The 20,325-nt window shown below is 35.5% G+C and overlaps 2 protein-coding genes across 3 annotated transcripts; both read left to right on the top strand.

Moving 5' to 3' along the window:
* Positions 1 to 607: 607 nt before the first annotated feature.
* On the top strand, positions 608 to 5,897 carry LOC104891035 (uncharacterized). The gene is made up of 7 exons (XM_010676676.3): positions 608 to 878; positions 2,688 to 2,906; positions 3,678 to 3,764; positions 3,943 to 4,089; positions 4,534 to 4,560; positions 4,692 to 4,787; positions 5,294 to 5,897. The coding sequence occupies exons 1-7, from the start codon at positions 672 to 674 to the stop codon at positions 5,504 to 5,506; spliced, it is 996 nt and encodes a 331-aa protein (XP_010674978.2). The 5' UTR covers positions 608 to 671; the 3' UTR covers positions 5,507 to 5,897.
* A 2,354-nt stretch (positions 5,898 to 8,251) lies between these two features.
* On the top strand, positions 8,252 to 19,698 carry LOC104891034 (probable protein S-acyltransferase 17). 2 transcript variants are annotated; one of them, XM_010676675.3, is made up of 10 exons: positions 8,255 to 8,589; positions 8,675 to 8,768; positions 14,055 to 14,149; positions 14,521 to 14,688; positions 14,790 to 14,862; positions 14,948 to 15,000; positions 16,056 to 16,147; positions 16,249 to 16,301; positions 18,329 to 18,454; positions 19,072 to 19,698. In XM_010676675.3, exons 1-10 carry the CDS (start codon positions 8,441 to 8,443, stop codon positions 19,348 to 19,350), a joined length of 1,182 nt encoding a protein of 393 aa, XP_010674977.2. In that variant the 5' UTR covers positions 8,255 to 8,440; the 3' UTR covers positions 19,351 to 19,698. The 2 variants fall into 2 exon arrangements, with proteins under 2 accessions (XP_019104587.2, XP_010674977.2); XM_019249042.3 differs by lacking the exon at positions 18,329 to 18,454 and having other exon boundaries at positions 8,252 to 8,589.
* Positions 19,699 to 20,325: the final 627 nt, after the last annotated feature.

The raw sequence follows: 20,325 nt of genomic DNA, 5'->3' as shown, positions 1-20,325 counted from the left end.
CTCACCTGATTCTGTTATATATTATACATAAAAAATAACATATGGACCAAGAATAGTTGATGAATTAGTCACTATGCAAATGTAGCAACTAAATAAATATGGAGGAAATATATGTTAATATTCTATAGGCTTAAAATTCTCATGACCCTTTTTCAAGTTTGATTACATGATGATCAAATTTCTATTTGGTCATACTATTGGCGTGTTCTGCACAAGTTTTTTAAAGTAGCTTTTAGTGTCTTGACTAGGTCAAAGTACTAATTAAGAAAAATAGTAGTGTTTGGCAAGGTAGTGGTGTAAGTAGATTTTAGTGTTACAAGTAGTGTTTGTGAAAAGCTACAATTTGCAGCTTTTGGGTAGCTTTAGTGGTGCATAAATTATATATTAAAGTTTTATTTGAGTTTTTAATTAATTATTTCTAAACGACTATTTTGACACTTTTTTTTTTTTTTACCGAATATCAATATCTTATACCGCTACTTAAACAACTAACAACTAACATCTACACACCAACTATTGACACCTACCAATACAACTATTAAAAGCTATTACTAAATCTATTGTTGCCGCACACACCCTACCATAAACCCAAAGTTTTGGTGCATTTGATCATAAGTGGCATATATATTTTAGTTAGTTATTTGATGAGGATGCTCTAGTCTAATGAATGAATGATGGGTTTGAGGACAATGTGGTCGTGTGTAAGCTTCACAATAACATGTGGTCCTACCTCAGAAACCAGGGGAGGAGTGAAAAAGCTCATTTTGGAGAAGCTGGATAAGGAATTAGCAAGAGGCGATGAAAGGGCCGCCGTCTCTCTTGTCAAGCAAGCCCAAGCCCAGCCCGGTGGGCTCCGCTGCTTCGGTGCTGCCCGCCAGGTTCATATTCCCAACTCCCACCCTCAAGACATGGGAATGTGCAAATTGTGCAGATTATTATGATTTACTTTCAATTTACTACTATATGATTCTTTGAACTTATATTTAATAATATGATCATGCCTGTTTTTTATAGTATGCTTGGTTGTAATTGCTTTTGCTTACTTAACCAAAAATTTGAGCTTTGACACAATTTTGGATTTTATTCATATGGGTCTGTGGTAGTATTATTCTTAATGATGATGATGAATTAGACTGCAATTAATTGATAGTATTTTTCAATTAAGCTTTGAAATAATGAAGAAATGGTAGTATGTATGGTAGCATTGTACTATAAAATTTATAGGAGATGAATTGTTATATATATATGTGCTTCAACATAACCTCAGTATACAATTTGGTTATATATATATGTGCTTCAACATAACCTCAGTATACAATTTGGTTTCAATCTATGATATGCTGAATAGGATTCTTGGAAACATGAATATCTGAAAATTTAGGCTCCGGCTTTCAGATGGTAGGACGGAAAATATTTTCAATCGAAGATGATTTTCCGTGAAAAACATTTTGGTTGGAGAGATAATAAAGATTTAGAAATGGAAGAGGGAAAGATGGATGGGACTTGGGAGTAAGGTGAAAATTAGGGAGGAAAATGTGTCATTCTTTCTTTTGATTTTTGAGAATGTTTTCACTCTTAGGGGGCATTTGGTATAATCAATGTAAACGGAATGGAAATGATTGGGATAAGGAGGGGAAATGGAAATAATAATTGTTACCTTTGATAGTTATTTGGTATCCTAATGGAATGGAAACTATTAAGATATTTATGATTGAGGAAAGGAACGTAATTTGTTTTCATTAGTTTGATAAGGGTAACAAATGGGGGGATTATGTTTCCATTCGAAAACAGTATTTGTTACTTAAAACTTATACCAAACAATTACAAATGGAAATACTTATTTGAATATTTTTCCTACATCAATTTTCCATATCAAATACCCTATTAGAGAACTATTTTCCACCATATTTAAACTCTTTTCCACCTTTTATAGACCAAACATAGGAAAATGGAAAAGCGAGTTTTTCACCCCCACCAAACACTATCTTAAACATCTTCTTATATTTATCACAACTTTGGAATAATTTATACTCCCTATTCCCAACTTTGCTGGTGGTAATCATCAAAATAACTCCAAGTGATATCACTTATCATACTAGTATCAGAAGATTCATGTCTTTAGTCCATTTGAAATATTAATTCAAAGAGATGGTCATATTTTTGTGCATTTTTCCTTTATGTATTGCACTAGTTTGTGGGTGATTTATGTACTTTTCAAAGGCTTCACTTATTTATTTGATTATTAGTTATATGATGTTCTATAGACTTAGTAATCTCAGATATTGCAAATACATTGCAACTAGTCTTTGGTTTTGATTGTTCCTTCAACAAGGAGGAAGGAACAACCAAAAGGAGTATGCAAGTCTCTGTTTGGCTAGAGGATCTTGGCTTCTAGTTCATCAGGTTGCATATATCTGGATTTATGTCATTGAGGCTATGTGGTACTTTCTTACATTTGAACCTGTGAATCTATGTTTTGAGCTTTTGTAACCAGTGTCCAACTCTTCACTCAAAACGTTAGATATCATATTAAGTCCCAACCTTTAAACAATTTCAACCACTCTAAATTATTGAGTAGTTTTTGAAAATAATTAAATTCCCAACAGATACCTGGTTTTTGTCTCAAAGTCGAAATGTGAAATATCGATCAAACATTGCAGTATCTGATGAAAGTGTAAGCAGTGCAGGTGCCTCAGAGACTCTATACTTTGGATGAATTGAAGCTGAATGGAATTGAAGCCGCATCTCTTTTGTCTCCTGTGGACACAACTCTTGGTTCAATTGAAAGGAACCTGCAGATTGCTGCAGTCTTGGGTGGTGCTGCTGCATGGAATGCCCTTGAACTTACTGCCCAGCAACTCCTGTACATCTCTTTGGGATTGTTGTTCTTGTGGACATTGGACTTGGTAATTTCTGTTTTTTTGTCAAGCTTGAGAAATTAGAAATGCTTTTCCACCTAAAGTGTTTCAGTTTGCCAATTATTAATTTCTATTTTTGTTCAATGAAAGTGTTTTCTGAAAACGAGTTTCATTCTCGTGGTTTTTTGTTACTAGCTAGCTTTATTCAATTATCTATATCATTTATTCAAATACTATATGGTAATTTGGTAATTCTATTTGAGCTTTTTGTTTGTTTGGGTTTGCGTTCTGTTTTGGGGTGGAAGCACATGTGTTCAGTTGTTTTAATATGAGATTTATCATACTTAGAGTGAAACTAAAACTGGTGAGATGGTTTAGCTCCTACTTTTGGTAAGATGAAGCTTTTATAAGGTAGAGGCTCATGGAAGATCGTTCTGAGAGAATCAACGGTTATGTATCTGTATATAGATAACTACTTTGATTCTGCTTTTGCAATTATGAAGTGAAGATCAGTGGAATCTCTTTTCTGAGAATCCCAATTTCGTTTTGTTGTTGTGCAAGCTCTTAGATTTAATATTTCATTATCCCTACCAAGCTGAAGGGGCTTTTGTGGAGACTGATGTCTATATGTGCATTCCCATTAGATCTTGCCAAAAACAAATCAAGTTGTTCATGATTCCTATTATTCTCTTCAATCATGTGATTATGTCAAAATGTCACACATGTAATAGTTGCTTAAATGTGGTGGACATGGTGTTATAGTTTTTATATATGTAGTAAATATTGTGGTCACTTCCTTTTTTCTGTGAATTCTAACAGGTTTCCTTTGGCGGAGGCATTTCTGGCTTGGCTCTTGATACAATTGGTCATACTTTCAGCCAAAAGTATCACAACCGGGTTATTCAAGTAAGCATACTTGGATAATTATCTCTTTGCTTGAAGCTAATATGCACAAGTCTTCTTAACTATATAAGCTTTACAAAGTAAATGGGCGACAAACCTTTAAGGGTGTCCCTTTTGCTCCGTGTGCTGTGATATTACTTTTTATTCCTTATTTGACAAGAAAAACAAATTTCAATTGCAGCACGAGGCTGGACACTTTCTTATTGCCTACTTGATTGGCATCCTTCCAAGGGATTATACACTTTCAAGTTCAGAAGCTTTGAAGAAAGAAGGGTCTCTTAATGTTCAAGCAGGAACAACTTTTGTAGACTTTGAGTTCGTTGAGGAAGTATGCGAAACTCTCTATAACTTGAGGATGTTTTCTCCCTTTTATCATTCTTTCTGAACTACCATTCAACAATGTTTCCAACTAGAATAGAAGTTTGAAGCCTTTTATTAGAGGTGTCGACTGGTCAGGACCAGTCATGGCCTGACTTGAACGGGTTGCTCTAGTGGTTGGGTGGTAGGTGAAACTCCCAGCTCAACAACAGAAATTTTAAAAAGATAATGACAAAATTGGCCCCACTTGGACAAACCTGGTTGCTTTGTGGGTCGGTCATGGCTCGCTACACTCTGACCTGATCCATCTACCAGCATCGGGTAGCCTGCGGGGACCTGTCCAGTGGCCACCTCTTTATTATATTCTTCTTTGCTTGTAAGCAAAGGGCTTTTTTCCTTAAAGATCTTTTGATGTAGTATTGAAATTTTGATTCATTTAATGACTAATATGCAGACTAATGCGGGAAAAGTGTCAGCTACGGTATGTTCTCTCCCCTGATGCAACTTTATGACTTGTGAGGCTCCCTCATAAATTTTGGGTAAACCTTTTACCTTCCTTCAAAAAAGTAAAACTAACAGGAGCTACTAATGACAATATTTTTTGTTGATTAGATGCTGAACAGATTCTCATGTGTAGCATTGGCTGGTGTAGCGACAGAGTATCTATTATATGGATATGCAGAAGGAGGTTTAGATGATATTAACAAGGTTCAACCAACTCATTTAGATAGTCATTTTCTACAATTAAGGCCTTGTTTGGTTGACAAAACAAATCATGGGAAGTGCAAATTCCTAGGAAGTAGAAATATATGAAGTTGTTTGGTTGGCAAAATCATGGGAATTTGCACTTCCTAGGAAGTTCTACTTCCTCCAAAATGGAGGAAGTTACTTACCTAGGTCCCCCTAGGTAAGTAGAACTTCCCATTATCAACCAAACACAATTTTACACTTCTAAGGAATTTCAAATACATGGGAAAAACAACTTCCTAGGAAGTATGACTTCCTATATACAACCAAACAAGGCCTAAATCATCATATCCATTTATCATTATGAATGCACGGAATGATTTCGTTGGATCTATTTTTGAGGAAAATAAAGATCAAATCCTGTAAAACTACATTAAACTGAGATTTTAATTTTTGTACTGTGCAAATGTACAATTGGTCATACGATGTTATCTTCCTAATTTTGAAACTGTTTTTCACTCGTTCAGTTGGATGGATTGCTCAAAAGCTTGGGATTCACACAGAAGAAAGCGGATTCACAGCTGAGATGGGCAGTCTTAAATACTATCCTCCTTTTACGCCGTCATGAAGAAGCTCGAGCAAAACTTGCTGATGCCATGTCTATGGGGATGTCTGTTGGCTCTTGCATCAACGTTATTGAAGATGCAATTAATGATGAAGACTTGGTACAGAATATCTGACTTGTACTTGCTTTATGGTTCTGAAATTTGGCATATACGTAGGCAATGCATGGCACACCATTTTAAGATACGCAACCTTCGCACCAAGTGAATTTTCTGTTGTTGATATGTTCTTCTGAACTTGAACATTATCATACCATTATTGCAAAAATATAGAAAAAAAGCTTGTGTTTCTTGAAGTGAGAGGCTAGAACAGTGTATTGCATTCTAAGAAGCCTGTAATTGATACCTCTCTGGGCCTCTGTTATAAATAATAGATCACACTGATATTACGAGAAAGATGAGTTTTTGTGAAGAGAGATTGTCCATGAAACTACTATATTTCTGAAATATTATTTTTGCTAAATTTTGATATTTGATTCACTTTTAAAGGTGTACTATATGTTCATTAGTTATCATCTTCCAAAATCAATTGTACAAAGAGGATTTTGTGTGAAACATATCCATTTATGATTCAACTTTGAACTTGGTTTTGCACCAAGATATCCATGTTGTTTATGTATTCATTTTTTTGACAATTTATCAAGGTATACCTTGAACTAAGCTTGTGACATTATACTAAATTGTGGGTGTGCACACTTTAGCCATGACAAATTGGCAAGATAAAAAGCTTTTCAATGGAACTTTATCTACTATTTCCTCCCGATTCTTATTGGTAGTTACTGACTTACTGTCAACGTATATCAACATGTAATATAAGTCATCGATATTTTAATTATCAAATCAATAAAAATAATATATTGGTAATATTTTGTTAAAAAACATTAACATAAATCCATATTTTAAAACTTGTATATCAAAATTAGTATATAAATCTTGTAAAAGTCAAAAGGGTTATTTACAGCCAAAATTACTTATGTGAGTGCATTACATCGAGTAACTTTAATCAAATATAACCTACTCCTACTGAAAATACAACATCGAAATTTCTAAAAATAAGTGCGACATTTTCTTGTAACTTTAAATATATTTAGAGCCATTTGTTTCACTAGACCAAAACGCCTTGGATGGATCGGGTTCACGATAATTTATTTTGCTCCTAAAGTGACTATATCTCACAAAGCTGACTATGGGTTGTTTGGCAATCAACTGTTGACTTTTGGCGGGTATAGCTGGCTTGTTTGACTGATTGGAAGTATTGGTTGTATGTATTGACTTTTTAAGTTGGTTGTTTAAGTCAGCGGTATGTAAAAATGTGGTAAAATTAGTTGTGGCGGTTTATTAGAAAGTTTGTGGGCCAATAAGCTAAAAGCCAATCCAAGCTACTACAGACAACTTTTTCATTTGGCTTAAAAGTCGCCTTTTAGACAACCAAAAAGCCAATAACCAAACTTTTTTTTTGATGATTTGATCAAAATTGCAAAGCCAAAAGCCAATGAAAAATCATTTACCAAAATCATACAAAAACTCACTATATAGATTATACTATCATACAAACCAACGATGTCAAACGAAATAAAAATCAACTATATATCATATAATTTTTTGGTGCAAAATGAGTTGCTATGAACAATGAACAATCATTTCAAATATTTTTCCCACTAGAATAGCGTGACGAATAGATCTTTAAGAGCACTCCCAATGGTGACATAACTCATCACCAAAATCAGAAAATTTGGGTTGAACAAAAAAAACATGCATCCCATTGGTGATAGAAAACCTATCACCAAATGACATGTTTTGTCATCCATCACCATGTGAACAAATCCATCAACAAATGAAATGTGTGAATGGAAGACAAAATCAGCCTAGTCACACACAGCCAGCCAGTGGCAAGCTGCCACGTGGCTGCTGCTGTGTTCTTTTTGGGAAATTTCGTGGAAATTTCCACGGAATTTCCCAGAAAATTTGTATTTCAAAAAAAAAAAAAATATATACCAAAATTCATATTTTTTTCCCCTCTATAAAATGATACCCATATTGATATATTTCAGAACAAAAAAAAAACACTTCTCCTCCTCACCTTTCTCTCTAAAAATATTTATACATCATTTTTCTCTATAATTTTTTACCTTCTCCTTCTCACCTAAAAAGAGGGAAAAAAAATTATTTTCTAATAAATTTTTATTTTACTAATAACCCAATAATGATAATTAATTTTGGTAATTAATTATTATAATTTTAAGTAATCATAAGATGATTCATTTTTATTTTAATATGTAAATTATATTATTATGAAGTAGGAAAGAGAAATAGAGAGAGAAAGTTGAGGTGGGTAGTGAAAAGTAGGAGAGTAAAGTGAAGCTTGATGGTTTTTTTGTTCATGAGTGGGGTGTAGGTGATACATTTGATCATGAAATGATCAAAACATGAGTAAGTAGGAAATTTTGGTGATCAAACCCATCACCATTGGGAGTGCTCTAAGGCTCCGTTTGGTAGGGCGTAAAACGTTTTCCCGGAAAACTGTTTTCCTCTATTTTCAGTTTTACATTGTTTGGTTGGCAAAAGAGTGTAAAACCATTTTCCCTTGGGGTAAAATTACTCTCCCAAGGATGGAAAACCATTTTCCTTTCAAAATGAAGGGAAAACTATTTTCCTTTCAAAATGAAGGGAAAACTATTTTCCTTCTCTCTCTTGTACACTCCTCTCACTACCTCCTTACTTTCCCTTTCGTTTTTTTTACATCGAACCAAACAACGAAAAACTAATTTTGGAATTGTGTTTTCCATTGTAAATTGTTTTTCATGAAAATCATTTTACACTGAAAATATTTTACGCCCTATCAAACGGAGCCTAAGTTTCCAGACATCTTCAGAAAACATCAGTCTATGCAGTAACATTGTTTTTATGAATCTGAAGTCGTCGAAATTGAAGTTTCCACTTTTCTTAAAGTCGTCGAAAGTTTCTCTCTTTCCACTAAATACCCCTTGCAATTTTCGTGAACTCTAAGGAAGACACAAAATCACAATTTTCTCTCTCCTCCGTTAAACAACAATGGCAGTGCAGTGGGTGCTGGTCTGCCATGGCATAATCACACTTTTAGTAGTAATTTCTTTCTTATGTGGTCAATGGCCAATTTTTCAGGGCACTTTTGTTGAACGCATTCACAATTTCCTCACTTTTGGCGCCTATGATTATTTCCTGTAAATCCCTCTTTCTCTCTTTTTAAATTCAAATTCTAATTAATGGGTTTGATAATTAAGCGTTTAAATTGTTTGATTGTTGTAGGAAATTTGTAGGATGGGTTTGTGGAAATAGAGGTTTAAATGCAGTTCTTTCCGTCGAGTATTACTGTTGCTATCGTTCGAACCCTACTTTACAGGTAAGTTTGTTATATTTGATTTTTGGTGTTTTTTTTGGGTGTGATTTCAATTAATAGTGATTTTTGTGATATGTATGCTTAATTTTGCTTTAGGATTAGTGATCTGTATAGTTTGCTCTTGGAATGGTAGATTTGGGAATGGAGAGTTTGAGTGTTTAAAATGTCCAATAATTTTGTGGGAATATCATTTGCAATAGTAATAGGAATTTATCCGTGTTGTTATTATTGATTTCGAAGGGTGGCCGAGGTGAGTAGTAATGTAGTATACTAATACTCTCTCCGGTTTTTATTAGTTTACACTTTTGATACTATTCACATACATGATCTTGACTATCTCTTTTGATTTGTACTTAAAGGAAATCGTGTTAATGTATATTATCCAAATATCTTTTTGTAATTTTTGCTTATTGATAATTAGAGATATTAAGGTTTAAATTAGTGGCTTGACAAATGTGCCCCAAAGAAATGGGTAAATTAATAAAATCCGGAGGGAGTATGTTCCTAGAACATGAAAACGTGGTTGTTGACTGTGGGTGGGAAATTACCATTGGAATTTGGACGTCTTAAGAATTCTTAGCACCAGCTTATGAGGAGTGATTGCATTTTGTTTATTTGGTTGCCTAGAAATCTTGATGAACATGTTCATTTAAAATTTTTATTTTCTTCCAGTTAGCCTCCTTGCTGTGCCCAAAATATTTATATTTCCTACAGTTGAAAGCATTGGCTCTTTCAACTCTCCTTTATTTATATTCCTCTCTACTGTTTTTTCTAGGCTTCTAATAGCACTCTTTTAGCCATAGGTAGTGTAATTGGCAAATTTTAAAGTAGGCCACCTTGCTTGGTCTAGAATTGGCACTATGTTAACCTATCTGATTACAGGTTTACATAACTATGTGTGTCCTCCCTTGCATGGATTATGGCTCTTATTGCGTGTGTGCTAGGCATTCCAGATGTCACGCTTTATAAGCAAGCACTTTCCTATTCAAGCTCAATGATAGTCTTTACTATCCTATGAATTTCATACTTCCAACTCTCTGCACTTTCCTATTTAAGCTGAATGATAGTGCTTACCATCCTATGAATCTCATACTTTCAACTCTCAAGTGTTGATTGGCAGGCCTTGCATGTTTTTGATTTATGGCTGATTTTCCCCGCAAGCTTTGCAATCTTTGCAATTTTGGGCAGATATCACTGTCATTCCAATTTACTCCAGCTTGTAGTCTGGTGGATAATCTCACCATAGAAAGTGTTCTTCTACTTGCATTTTGGTATAGGACTTTTAGTACTATTAATGAAGTCATTGCACGTCATCAGTTTATTTGTTATGATAAATATAAAGGTACCTTCAAGGAGTGTTGAAATAGGCTCCATAAAATTGCTGGTGCACTCATCACAATATACTTATAGGCCGAATTTGTGTTTACTCCACTTGGACTGATATCCAACTAAGGGAACCACCTCAATAGCTTTCATGAAGGTGTAAGCAGATGTGAAACTAAATGCTGTCAGAAGGAGTATATACGTCAATGGCTCTGGAAATACCTGTCTGAAATTTTTGCAACGGTGTCTACAACAAATTTTTCACTTCACAGAAAGCCATACATCTTTCAAAGGTAAGCTTAGTTCCCTATGTATGGGAAAAAAGGCATCAATGCAACCAATATTATGGCTCAAATCATAATATAGTAAATAATTGTAGAATAATTGGAGAGAAGACAACAAACCTTTTGCTTATCTCAGTTGATGGTCCATTTGGCTCTCCCACTGCCAAAGTGTTGATGCTAGTTAAAGTAGCACCTTCTCCTTATCCTCATTGATTACACTTCATATAGGATTCCCGCATAACTACCTCTAGGCTTGTCCTATCTACAATAGTTAATACCCCTACACCCTTTAATGTACTCTAGATATGCAGTGAAGCAGATAAAAAAAGTTGAGCAAATCAAGTAAGGCCGTGAACAGTTTTTAGATACTTAGGTGCTCTTTCAAGTATAGGATACCTCATAAATAAGGTTAGCCTCCTTCACCAAGGTAAGGTATATAGCTATATGAGACACTGTTTCATATGAAGCCCATACCTTTTAACAAATAGTTCATTTAGGGCTTCACCTAGTATATTTTATTAGCTGGGACGCTTCCCATTTCACATTATATACAAGATTGCTTGTCTTACTCTGCGTGGTGTGTGCACATCACGCCAGATCCTGATAGCTCAAGTACTGCCACTTGCCAATCTGCTAGCATGTATTCTCCAATAATGACACATAGCACAGAGGCAGTGTATCTCTGGTTGTTAGCAGCAAATACAGCTACAGCAAACCCCTCTTGCACACAATAACCCTTTAATGTGTCTTCATAATGTCCCTTCTCAGTATTTATCATCCATTGTCTCAATGTTTACTTTCCAAACTTCTAATCTTTATAAATCTCATCATTTTTATATAAACTTGAGAAGTAACCCTCATCAATAATAAAAAAACCATTGCCTTGCCTTATAAGTGCCATGTATTCCAGGCATATAACTCTTTTACTGATTAATTTGTATATACATCACCCTTTGGCTCAACAATCACATCAGACTGATCATTACTCTCACTTTCATTATCATCATCTTGAGGATATTCAACATCTTATGATTTACAGTAACTTAGATCTCTTTTATTTTCTTTAAATATAAAACGTTAGTGGTTGTTGGCTATTACAGTTCAAGATAAAGAACTTCAATTGGCAAAATCGACCACCAACAGTCAAGATAAGAGTTGTGCAGCTGAGGCAACGCTGGGGTGGTCCTTCACTGGCAGCAGCTTTAATGTAGAAAGCTAGAAGGGAAGAAAAAAGAGGTGGTCGGTGGAGGAGCACTTCTCTTTGGAGGAGGCAATGAAAGAGAAGTTGTGGAGGGAGAAGCAAAGACAAGGAGCAGTGATGGGTTGAGATGGAAGGATGAGAGAGAAAATTGGGGAGGCAATTTGACCTTTAATTTTTAAGAATATACTTTCTTCGATTTTTATTAGTTTACCTGCTTCTTTTGGCACAAAGTTTTAGAAAAAATAGATATGTGGGTCATAGAAGAGAGAAAGTATCAATATATTGAAGTTAATGCTATGGGCCAAGAGAAGTAGAGTGGAAAATCTTTATCATAAAGATAATAATATAAAATTGGTAGGACCATTCTAAAATAGAAAAAAGTGGGTAAACTAATACACGATAACCCAAAAAGGAAACTGGATAAACTAATAAAAACCCAGTGAGTTTGTTAGAAACTACCTTTTTTATGTAGCTATTGCAAAATATCCAAATACGGGAAGTGTTGCAGCTACAAATACTGTGGAAGTATCATAATTGGTTGTGAAAGGGACAAAGAGCACCTGACTTCCTAAAAGAGACGCACTTGCTGCTAAAGGTTCATAGTCACTCTGTCTTCTCCAGTGTCGTTGCAAAAAGTATATTTTACGTGTTATTGAGATCAGATGAAAGGCTTTATGCAAGTAATAATATGTCGCTTATGGAGTGAACGTATAGTTTTGAGATTGAGGGAAGGCTGCTGCTTTATCCGCTGCTCTATCGCATGATGGACGAAGCCAGGATTGAAATTCTTGTGGGGCCAAAATATCAGCTTTATCGATGCTTCCAGAGTCCATGCGTAAGCCCTGATGCTTCGTTATGCAGAAAAGGGTCATCTCCATTCTCCCCATCTTTTTTAGTCATGAAATCTCTCTTTCCTTCTATTTAAATGAATGAATTTGTTCTAAGTTTCACATTGGTTTCTTGACTTATTTCTCATGGAGAAATGTAATGAACAGGAAAGCATCGTGTTTTCAAATTCAAGTAGGTAAGCTTGCTAGGGAAAATAGAGCTTCCTTTTCCAAAGTAGAAGTCAGAATTTCTGTTTGAGACCATATTGGAGCCTATGGCAGCTTTCATATTGGTTTATTTTGATAGAATATAATAGAAGGGAAAACAGTTTCTTCCTGATATGGTAAATAAAATATGTGCTGTTTCAGAATTCTTTGATTTTTCTCCCTGATGATTTTGACATATTTCACTCGTGCCAATGAATTGTATCCCCAACATTTCTACTTATGCATCTTCCAGGCAAGGGTACTGTAAACATGCTTACTTGAATTCATTCAAAAGGCACTCTGATGTATGTTTTGATGTAGACTTGGTTATATAGTATGTTTTATGTAAAACTGGATGCTATGAATCCATATTAGGGGAAGGGTAATTTAGATACTATTTTCATTAGTTAGCTTGGAGAAGGGTAGTTGTGACAAGGAAATTACTCTATATATAGGGATAATCACAGAGAGAAAATTATGTTGAAAATAGATGAGAATTTGGGTGAGCTCTTTGTAATTCAATTGGGAGACAATCAAGCCTCTCGAAAGCTTGAATATCTTTACATTTTGCTATATTTTCTGTTATTGATCAATCAAAGTTCATCTTCTTCCCTTAATTTCTCCATTTTAACACTACAATCTGTCCAATATATGTTAATTTATAGCACTGGAGTAATCTACCAAGAAACAAAGTAGTCACAAACTACTAGACTGTGAGATTGAGGGCACTATAAATGTTAAATACTCGGATAGATTTTGGGAAGAAGTATTTAAGTATGATGTTGTTAAATACTCCCTCCGTCTCATAATACTCTTTACACTTTCCTTTTTTTATCTGTCCCAGAATACTTTTTACACTTCTATTTTGGGATATGACCCACTATTACTTTAATCATTTTACCTTTTAACTATTGGCCCACACTCTCTCTCCTCCATATAAAATAATACTACTCTTATTACCTACCAACTCTAACCATGGCTCATATTCTCTCTCCTTAAAATAAAATAATACTATTTTTTACTAACTACTAACTCCTATCACATCTACTTTTCAATAAAAATAATAATTGATAACCAAATAACAACTTATCATCTAAAACTACGTGCCTTGATAAGTGTCAAGAGTATTTTGGGAGGGAGGGAGTAGTTTGAAATACTAAGCAAATAGGCCATGCTAAGATATTCATTTAAATGGTGCTAAATGCTGATAGATGTCAAGTGGTGGAGCAGTTGTTAAGAGGTATGAAGTCTACAAGGAAACCTATGAGATCCATGATCAATTTCTTTGTTCTGTACTCCTTGTAAATTTTCCTTTCTTTTTCTCTTTGTGGAAGCACTAGCTGCATTTTACATGTTTTCGTTTGTTTAACCTGGAGGCAGAGCCTATTATTATTTACTACTGAAAGATTGTGTGCAGATCTTTTAAGTTATGCATTGGTTTTTGCAGATCTTTTACGTTGCAATACTTTCAGCAACATACTACTTTATTGTCACTTCCTCATTTGTTTACATCCCTAATTACTATTTGGGTGAAATTCATAGGTATTATATACTCCCTCTGGATCTTTTTATCTTTCTAGTTTTGACTATACGCGTTTGCCAATGCACTTCTTTGACCTTAAATATCTTTTATAACATGTTAGTAAAAATTATAACGATTGGATATTAATAAATTACTTATGGAGACGAATCAAACAAGACCTTATATGACTATATTTTTTCTTATATATTGAGAAGAATTTAGAATATTTTCTCTAATTGTAAATTGTATCAAGATTTCAAGTGAGAAATATAAAAGATATAAAGGGAATACTACCTAAGAACAATTGAATAATATTCATGATGGATGATATTTATGAAGCTTTTTAGCTTGATTTCTTTTGATTTTAGTTAGATATCATATGATCATGCAGGTATACTAGCATAGTGGCTGTTGGCATAGGCATTGTACTTTTCTTGCTAACTAGTTTTTCTGATCCTGGAACTATTACTGCAAAGAATGTCACCCAATATATCTCCGTTTATCCCTATGATAATGTGATATATTCAGAGAAAGAATGTTCTACTTGCAAAATTCTCAAGTGAGTTACACCACCTTATCTTCTAGATCATTCTTTCTTTCTTCTTTTTTCTTTGTTAGCTTGTGCTCACTGTAAATTGACAAGATTTGTGGCTGGTTTAGACCTGCTAGATCCAAGCACTGCAGTGTGTGTGATCGTTGTGTGGCTCGATTTGATCATCACTGTGGATGGATGGTTTGTATTTTGTAACTCCCGTTAACTTATTTTGTTCAAATGGCATGTATTCATCTTTACCAGAGTTATCCACTGTTTTTTGCAGAATAATTGTATCGGAGAAAGAAACACTAGGTACTTCATGGCTTTTCTATACTGGTGAGTATTTGTACGGGAAGTAGACGCAGTACCTAGTTTTCTTGATGAGAATTCAATTATCGAACTGATAGAAAATTTAAGAAGTTTTATTGCTTCATAGATTATTGCTTATCTTTTAAACATGAACTTATTGACCTGATAGGGCACATAGAGTGACAACTTTTATGTTTGGAGTTTGTTGTTGAACTACATTCTCATATTGTATTGTATATTGGTTCACTTGGAGAATACATGAAATCGGATATAGAAAATATGAATGAAGGGATAAGAATATCAGTTTGAGCTAAAAGTTTAAACTGTACAAGTTATCAACTAGATTCCGGAAATAAAGTGAAGGGCTCGATTCTGGGATGATAAAAAGTTCAATACCTCTTATTCTTAGTAGTTTTCAATATGGAAAAGAAAAAACAAACAAAAAGGTCATCTACTAAGAAAGATGTACAGTCTGTCAAGGCTACTACGCCGTCACTACTCACTAGCATCAACATTGTCACTCAGTTCAAGAAATAAAATAAGATCAAAGATTCAAAACATTTCTTGTGACTCATTCTCAAATTTTAGATTTGATAAATGTTGTTAGTTCGTTTATGATATATTTAATCAAACTCAGTTGGTTTTGAGAAAGTCATAGAAGAATTTGAATATGTTTTTTTTTTTTGTATATTTTGAATTACCCCCTCTGTTTTTTTTACTCGCTACATTCCACTTTGGCACACGGATTTAGGAGATGCATGTGAGGAGGGATCACAATTTTATTAGTAGAAGACAAAAAGAATGGCAAAATAGGTAGAGTTAGATAGGTAAATGACAAAAGGGAGGATAAAATTGGTAATATTAATATGGGGACCACATGCCAGAAAAGAGAATGTAGCAAGTAAAAGGCGGAGGAAGTAGTATAGTACATGCATAACTGGCCAATGGTGGAAGGGATTGCAGTTCCATCTCCAGACACTACACGTCTATTGCTTGAGAAATATCTTTTCCTTTGAACAGTTGGAAAAGAAGTAAAAGAGGCATTCAGTTTCCAGTATTCACATATGTTAGTTCTCTTGCAGGCATTTCTTTCTTTGCCTATATGGAGCCGTTGCGATTATTTTAATTCTTGCAAGTCGGTTGAAGGAATTGAAGATTATACATATCTTGACAGGTTGATATCGGTATCCCACTATCCCTGACAACTTGCATGATAAGCCTGGTTGTGTAGCATCTTTGAAAATCATTTTTTTTTTAAATTCTTGTCATCTGCAGTCTACTATGGTGTTGACAATTCAATCCGAGGTTTAGCTCCACATGTTGCACAGGTAAATAAGCTAAAGAAAATGACTTATCTCTTGCTTGTTCGTAATTTTAGTGATTTGTCAATCTGAAGAGTTAGTTTAGGCCTTTCGTATCAGAAATCGACAGATTGCTGGAGACAAGAAGTAATTGTCTGACCTTTGGGATTCATTTGTGTTACTGGATGAAAGATTACTTGGTCAGCTAGGTAGAATATGATAACCCCTTTTGCCAAATTAGGATGAACATGTGCACTGAACAGGAGGAAAGGTAAGAGAGAAGATTAAAATCAAAGAGAAGTCAGGACATAGCATGCATTGCACTATTGCAGACATTGGAAAAAGGGAACTACCTGGTTTTATGGATCCGCCAGGTTCTGGTGGTTGTGAATGTATTTGGTCTGCACATCTTATTTTTCTTGTCAGAAAAATATAATATCAACCTTTTGCCAGATTGTCCTGGGCCAAATTGAAGAAATGAATGAGTGGTCTAAGGAATAAAAAAATATAGAAGTGAACACTCTAGTTGTAAAGTGTGATTGACACTTTCATGGATTTGATCTGAAAAGTTTGATTATCTGTTCTATAATTCTGGATCAAGGTGTGGCTTTCTTTTCTATTTTGTTTTCTAAAGAAATAATAGTTCATTGATGAAATAAGTTACAAAGATGGATTGCCTGAAATCTGCTTTAAATCATGGAGAAGGAAGAAGGGAGATCAAATTTTAATGATACTGTAAATCTCATAGGCAGATGCCAGGGGAACTCCTATAAGGTCGGACCTACTTACATTTTTTAGGCTGAACTTCAATTTTCTCAGCATTAACCTGTGGGGTTTGAATTAGAATCAACGGCTTTTTCACCAAATACCCCTGATAAAAAAATTTATTCACCAAATACCCCAGCTTTTTTCAAAATTCACCAGATACCCCTATTTTTTTAAAAAATTCACCAGATACCCCAAATTTTTTAAAAAATGACAAATAATGCCCTTAATGACTAACGACGGTAAACTCTGTTAGTCATTAGTGTTAAAAAACCCTAAAAAACTCTAATTAACCTAAAAAAAACCCTAAAAAACCTAACTAACATAACCCCCTCTCTCTCTCCCTAACCCACCACCCCCCAACCCCAGCCCCACCACCCTGCCCCCCTCCCCTCCCCCCCAGTCGCGCCGCCCCCGTCCCCACCAGTCGCGCCGCCCCCCTCCCCTCCCTTTGCCTCGTTTGCGCCTCCCCTCCCCCTCCTTCCATCGCGCCTCCTCTTTCTGGCAGCCCCGTCCCCCTCCATCACTCTCGTCGCGCCTCCCCTCCCCCTCCTTCCATCGCGCCTCCCCTTTCCGGCAGCCCCCTCCCCTAAATTCGCGCGAATTTCCGACCCTTCTCTCTCCTCCGATGAACCAGAAACAACAGCAGCAGCGGCGGGGCCGACGAGAGTGAGGGAGGGGGAGGGGAGGCGCGACGAGAGTGAGGGAGGGGTAGGGGAGGCGCGACGAGAGTGAGGGAGGGGGAGGGGGCTGCCGGAAAGGGGTATACGGGGTTGGCGGGGAGGGGGAGGGGGTGGGGCTGGGATTGGGTGGTGGGGCTGGTGGGTCTAGGGTTTGGGGGTTGGGATTGGGTTAGGGAAAGTTTAAGGTTTAATTAGGTTAATTAGGTTAATTAAGGCTAATTAGGTTGATTTAGGGCTAATTAAGTTGACTTATGGCAAACTTGTAAATACAGGCTAACGGAGCACTAACGTCCGTTAATAGTAAGGGTATCTGGTGAATTTTTTTAAAAGTTGGGTATCTGGTGAATTTTGAAAAAAACTGGGGTATTTGGTGAATAAATTTTTTTGTCAGGGGTATTTGGTGAAAAAACCGTAGAATCAAATATGTGGATTCTATTTTCATCGTTTCTTCTTCGCAGGGATTGCAATTTGGCATTTACATTTTGAACCATATTGTTTCTCTTTCATTTGACTTTTGATGTCCCTGTTCAGTTCTATGCTTATTGTGTCTACATGAAGTATGTGCTGAACTGCCTTGTCTTTCTATTTTCATGTGTCCTTAAACAGTGGTTGGTGAGCTCCTATAACACTCAAATACTTCTGATGGTGTTTCTTGCCGTTGTATCTTTGCTCATGGCCGCTTTCTTCGGCTACCACGCAAAACTGTGTCTTACAAATACCACTACAAATGAGGTACGTCCTGTGTCCAGTGATTAATAATAAATATACGAAGGCGAAGATTGGGTAGCATTTGTGCTAATTATGAGTAGGGCTCTCAAAGTATGAGGCTCATTTTAGTTTCTGAAGAAGCATTTCAACAGTTCAACTACCATATACTGTTTATATGGTTGAAGTCATTGACCCTGAACTGAAAGATTTTAGGATGAAAATTTTCATTTACCATTTACTGGTTCATATAGTTAAAATTAGTCCTTGGATGGAGAAAAGGATGGGTTCAGGGCTTCAAGGATGAATAAGCGCAACAGTCATAGTTTATTCCCACATGGAACAATCAGTGTAGTTCATCTTCCTCATATCAGAAACTTCTGTCATAATTTATGTAATTGATTGTCGTAGTTTCTTTCGTGCTCTTTCAATATCAGTAAAATATCTAAATCATAAGGGTTATGGGGGGAAAGAAAGAATAGCATGAACACAACCTCCCCCCCTCCCCCCCTCCCCCCCAACCCCCCACTCAAAAGAAAAAAAGGAAAACAAACCCAATAAGAAGGGGGATCAACAGAGTTGATGTTAGGGCTTTTATTATAGGTTGTAGCATTAACTCTTGTATTTCTGTTCTGTGTGATCAGACATACAAGTGGCAAGATCATACAAACCTGCAAATGAAGATCAATGAAGCAAAAGCCAGTGCCTTAGCCCTTAAGACGAGTATCAATGGACTTGGCCTTGAAAGCAAGCCTCCTCAGAGCAAATGGAAATCCTTTTTCAGAAGGTCGCCTTTGAGTGATGCAGAGTTTGCGGTAGAGAAAAATGTATATGACAAAGGAGTTGTTCATAATCTTTGCGAGGTTCTGTTCCCATTCTCTACAAGATCCTCATTCGTGCGGGCCAAAGAAAAGTATCATTAAATTAACTTTAGATCTTTGTGTAATGTTTTATTGGTTTGTCATATATATTACATCATTGAATATGATCTGCTTGCCAAGGCTTAAGACCAGGAGAAGCAATCCAAAAGAGAGGCGAAGGAGCAGGAGGCAGAGAGTTGTTTATGATCTCGTAACTTATACATTCATTATTTTAGGAGTTAGACTGAACAAGGTGGTACTTTTGGACCACAGTGTATTATTTGATGCATCATTTTTTGCCAAGAAGGCATGTGTATATTCCTTTGAAGAAAAACAAGTATAGGGGACATAATACATATGTATATTCTTTCTAATAGAATGATTCTTGCTTGCAATGAGCCAGTGACTCTACATGTGTTTGCTTTTGCATCTTTTAAGTTTAGCAAACTTTGCCGATGTGCATATGCTTCACAACAGTAGACCAGTAGTGGAGAAAGAACTTGCTCTGTTCGTTCACACAGACGCGTGCTGCATTGGATCATCCACAGATTTTTATTATATATGATTGTAGCTTATGGTAAATGAGTTTTTGCTTAAAAATTGATAATCTGGAAGTTATGAAGTCATATTCAAGTTCTAATGAAGATCAATTAGTTTGTTTTTACGAGATTTATTTCATATGCCTCCTCATTCACCATATTGATTTCACACTTTATTTAGGAACGGACAGAGTATTTTTGCAATAATCATGTAATGTTAAAAGGAAATATGACAACATGAATGTTAAGAACATAATTCTGCTAAGATTTTCAAATCATCATACTTACGTTGATTAGTTTACACCACAAAGTAAATAGAAATATGTTAACAATAGCGTTGGTTAAATTAAAGAAGAGAGAAAGGAAAAAGTGTAAACATATCCTTTCAAGCATGGGAAAATGTTGAAGAATGCCGAACGTGATCGAGCTGTAGTAACTGTTTGATGTTTTATAACATAAGGACTTTAGGACATAATTTAGTGGTTTCTTCACAAAAATT

The sequence above is a fragment of the Beta vulgaris genome, chromosome 4 (genome assembly GCF_026745355.1).
Source record: "Beta vulgaris subsp. vulgaris cultivar EL10 chromosome 4, EL10.2, whole genome shotgun sequence".
Classification (NCBI taxonomy): domain Eukaryota; kingdom Viridiplantae; phylum Streptophyta; class Magnoliopsida; order Caryophyllales; family Amaranthaceae; genus Beta; species Beta vulgaris.
The sequence above is the reverse complement of the archived record's forward strand: the minus strand, read 5'-3'. Positions and strand labels throughout refer to the sequence as shown.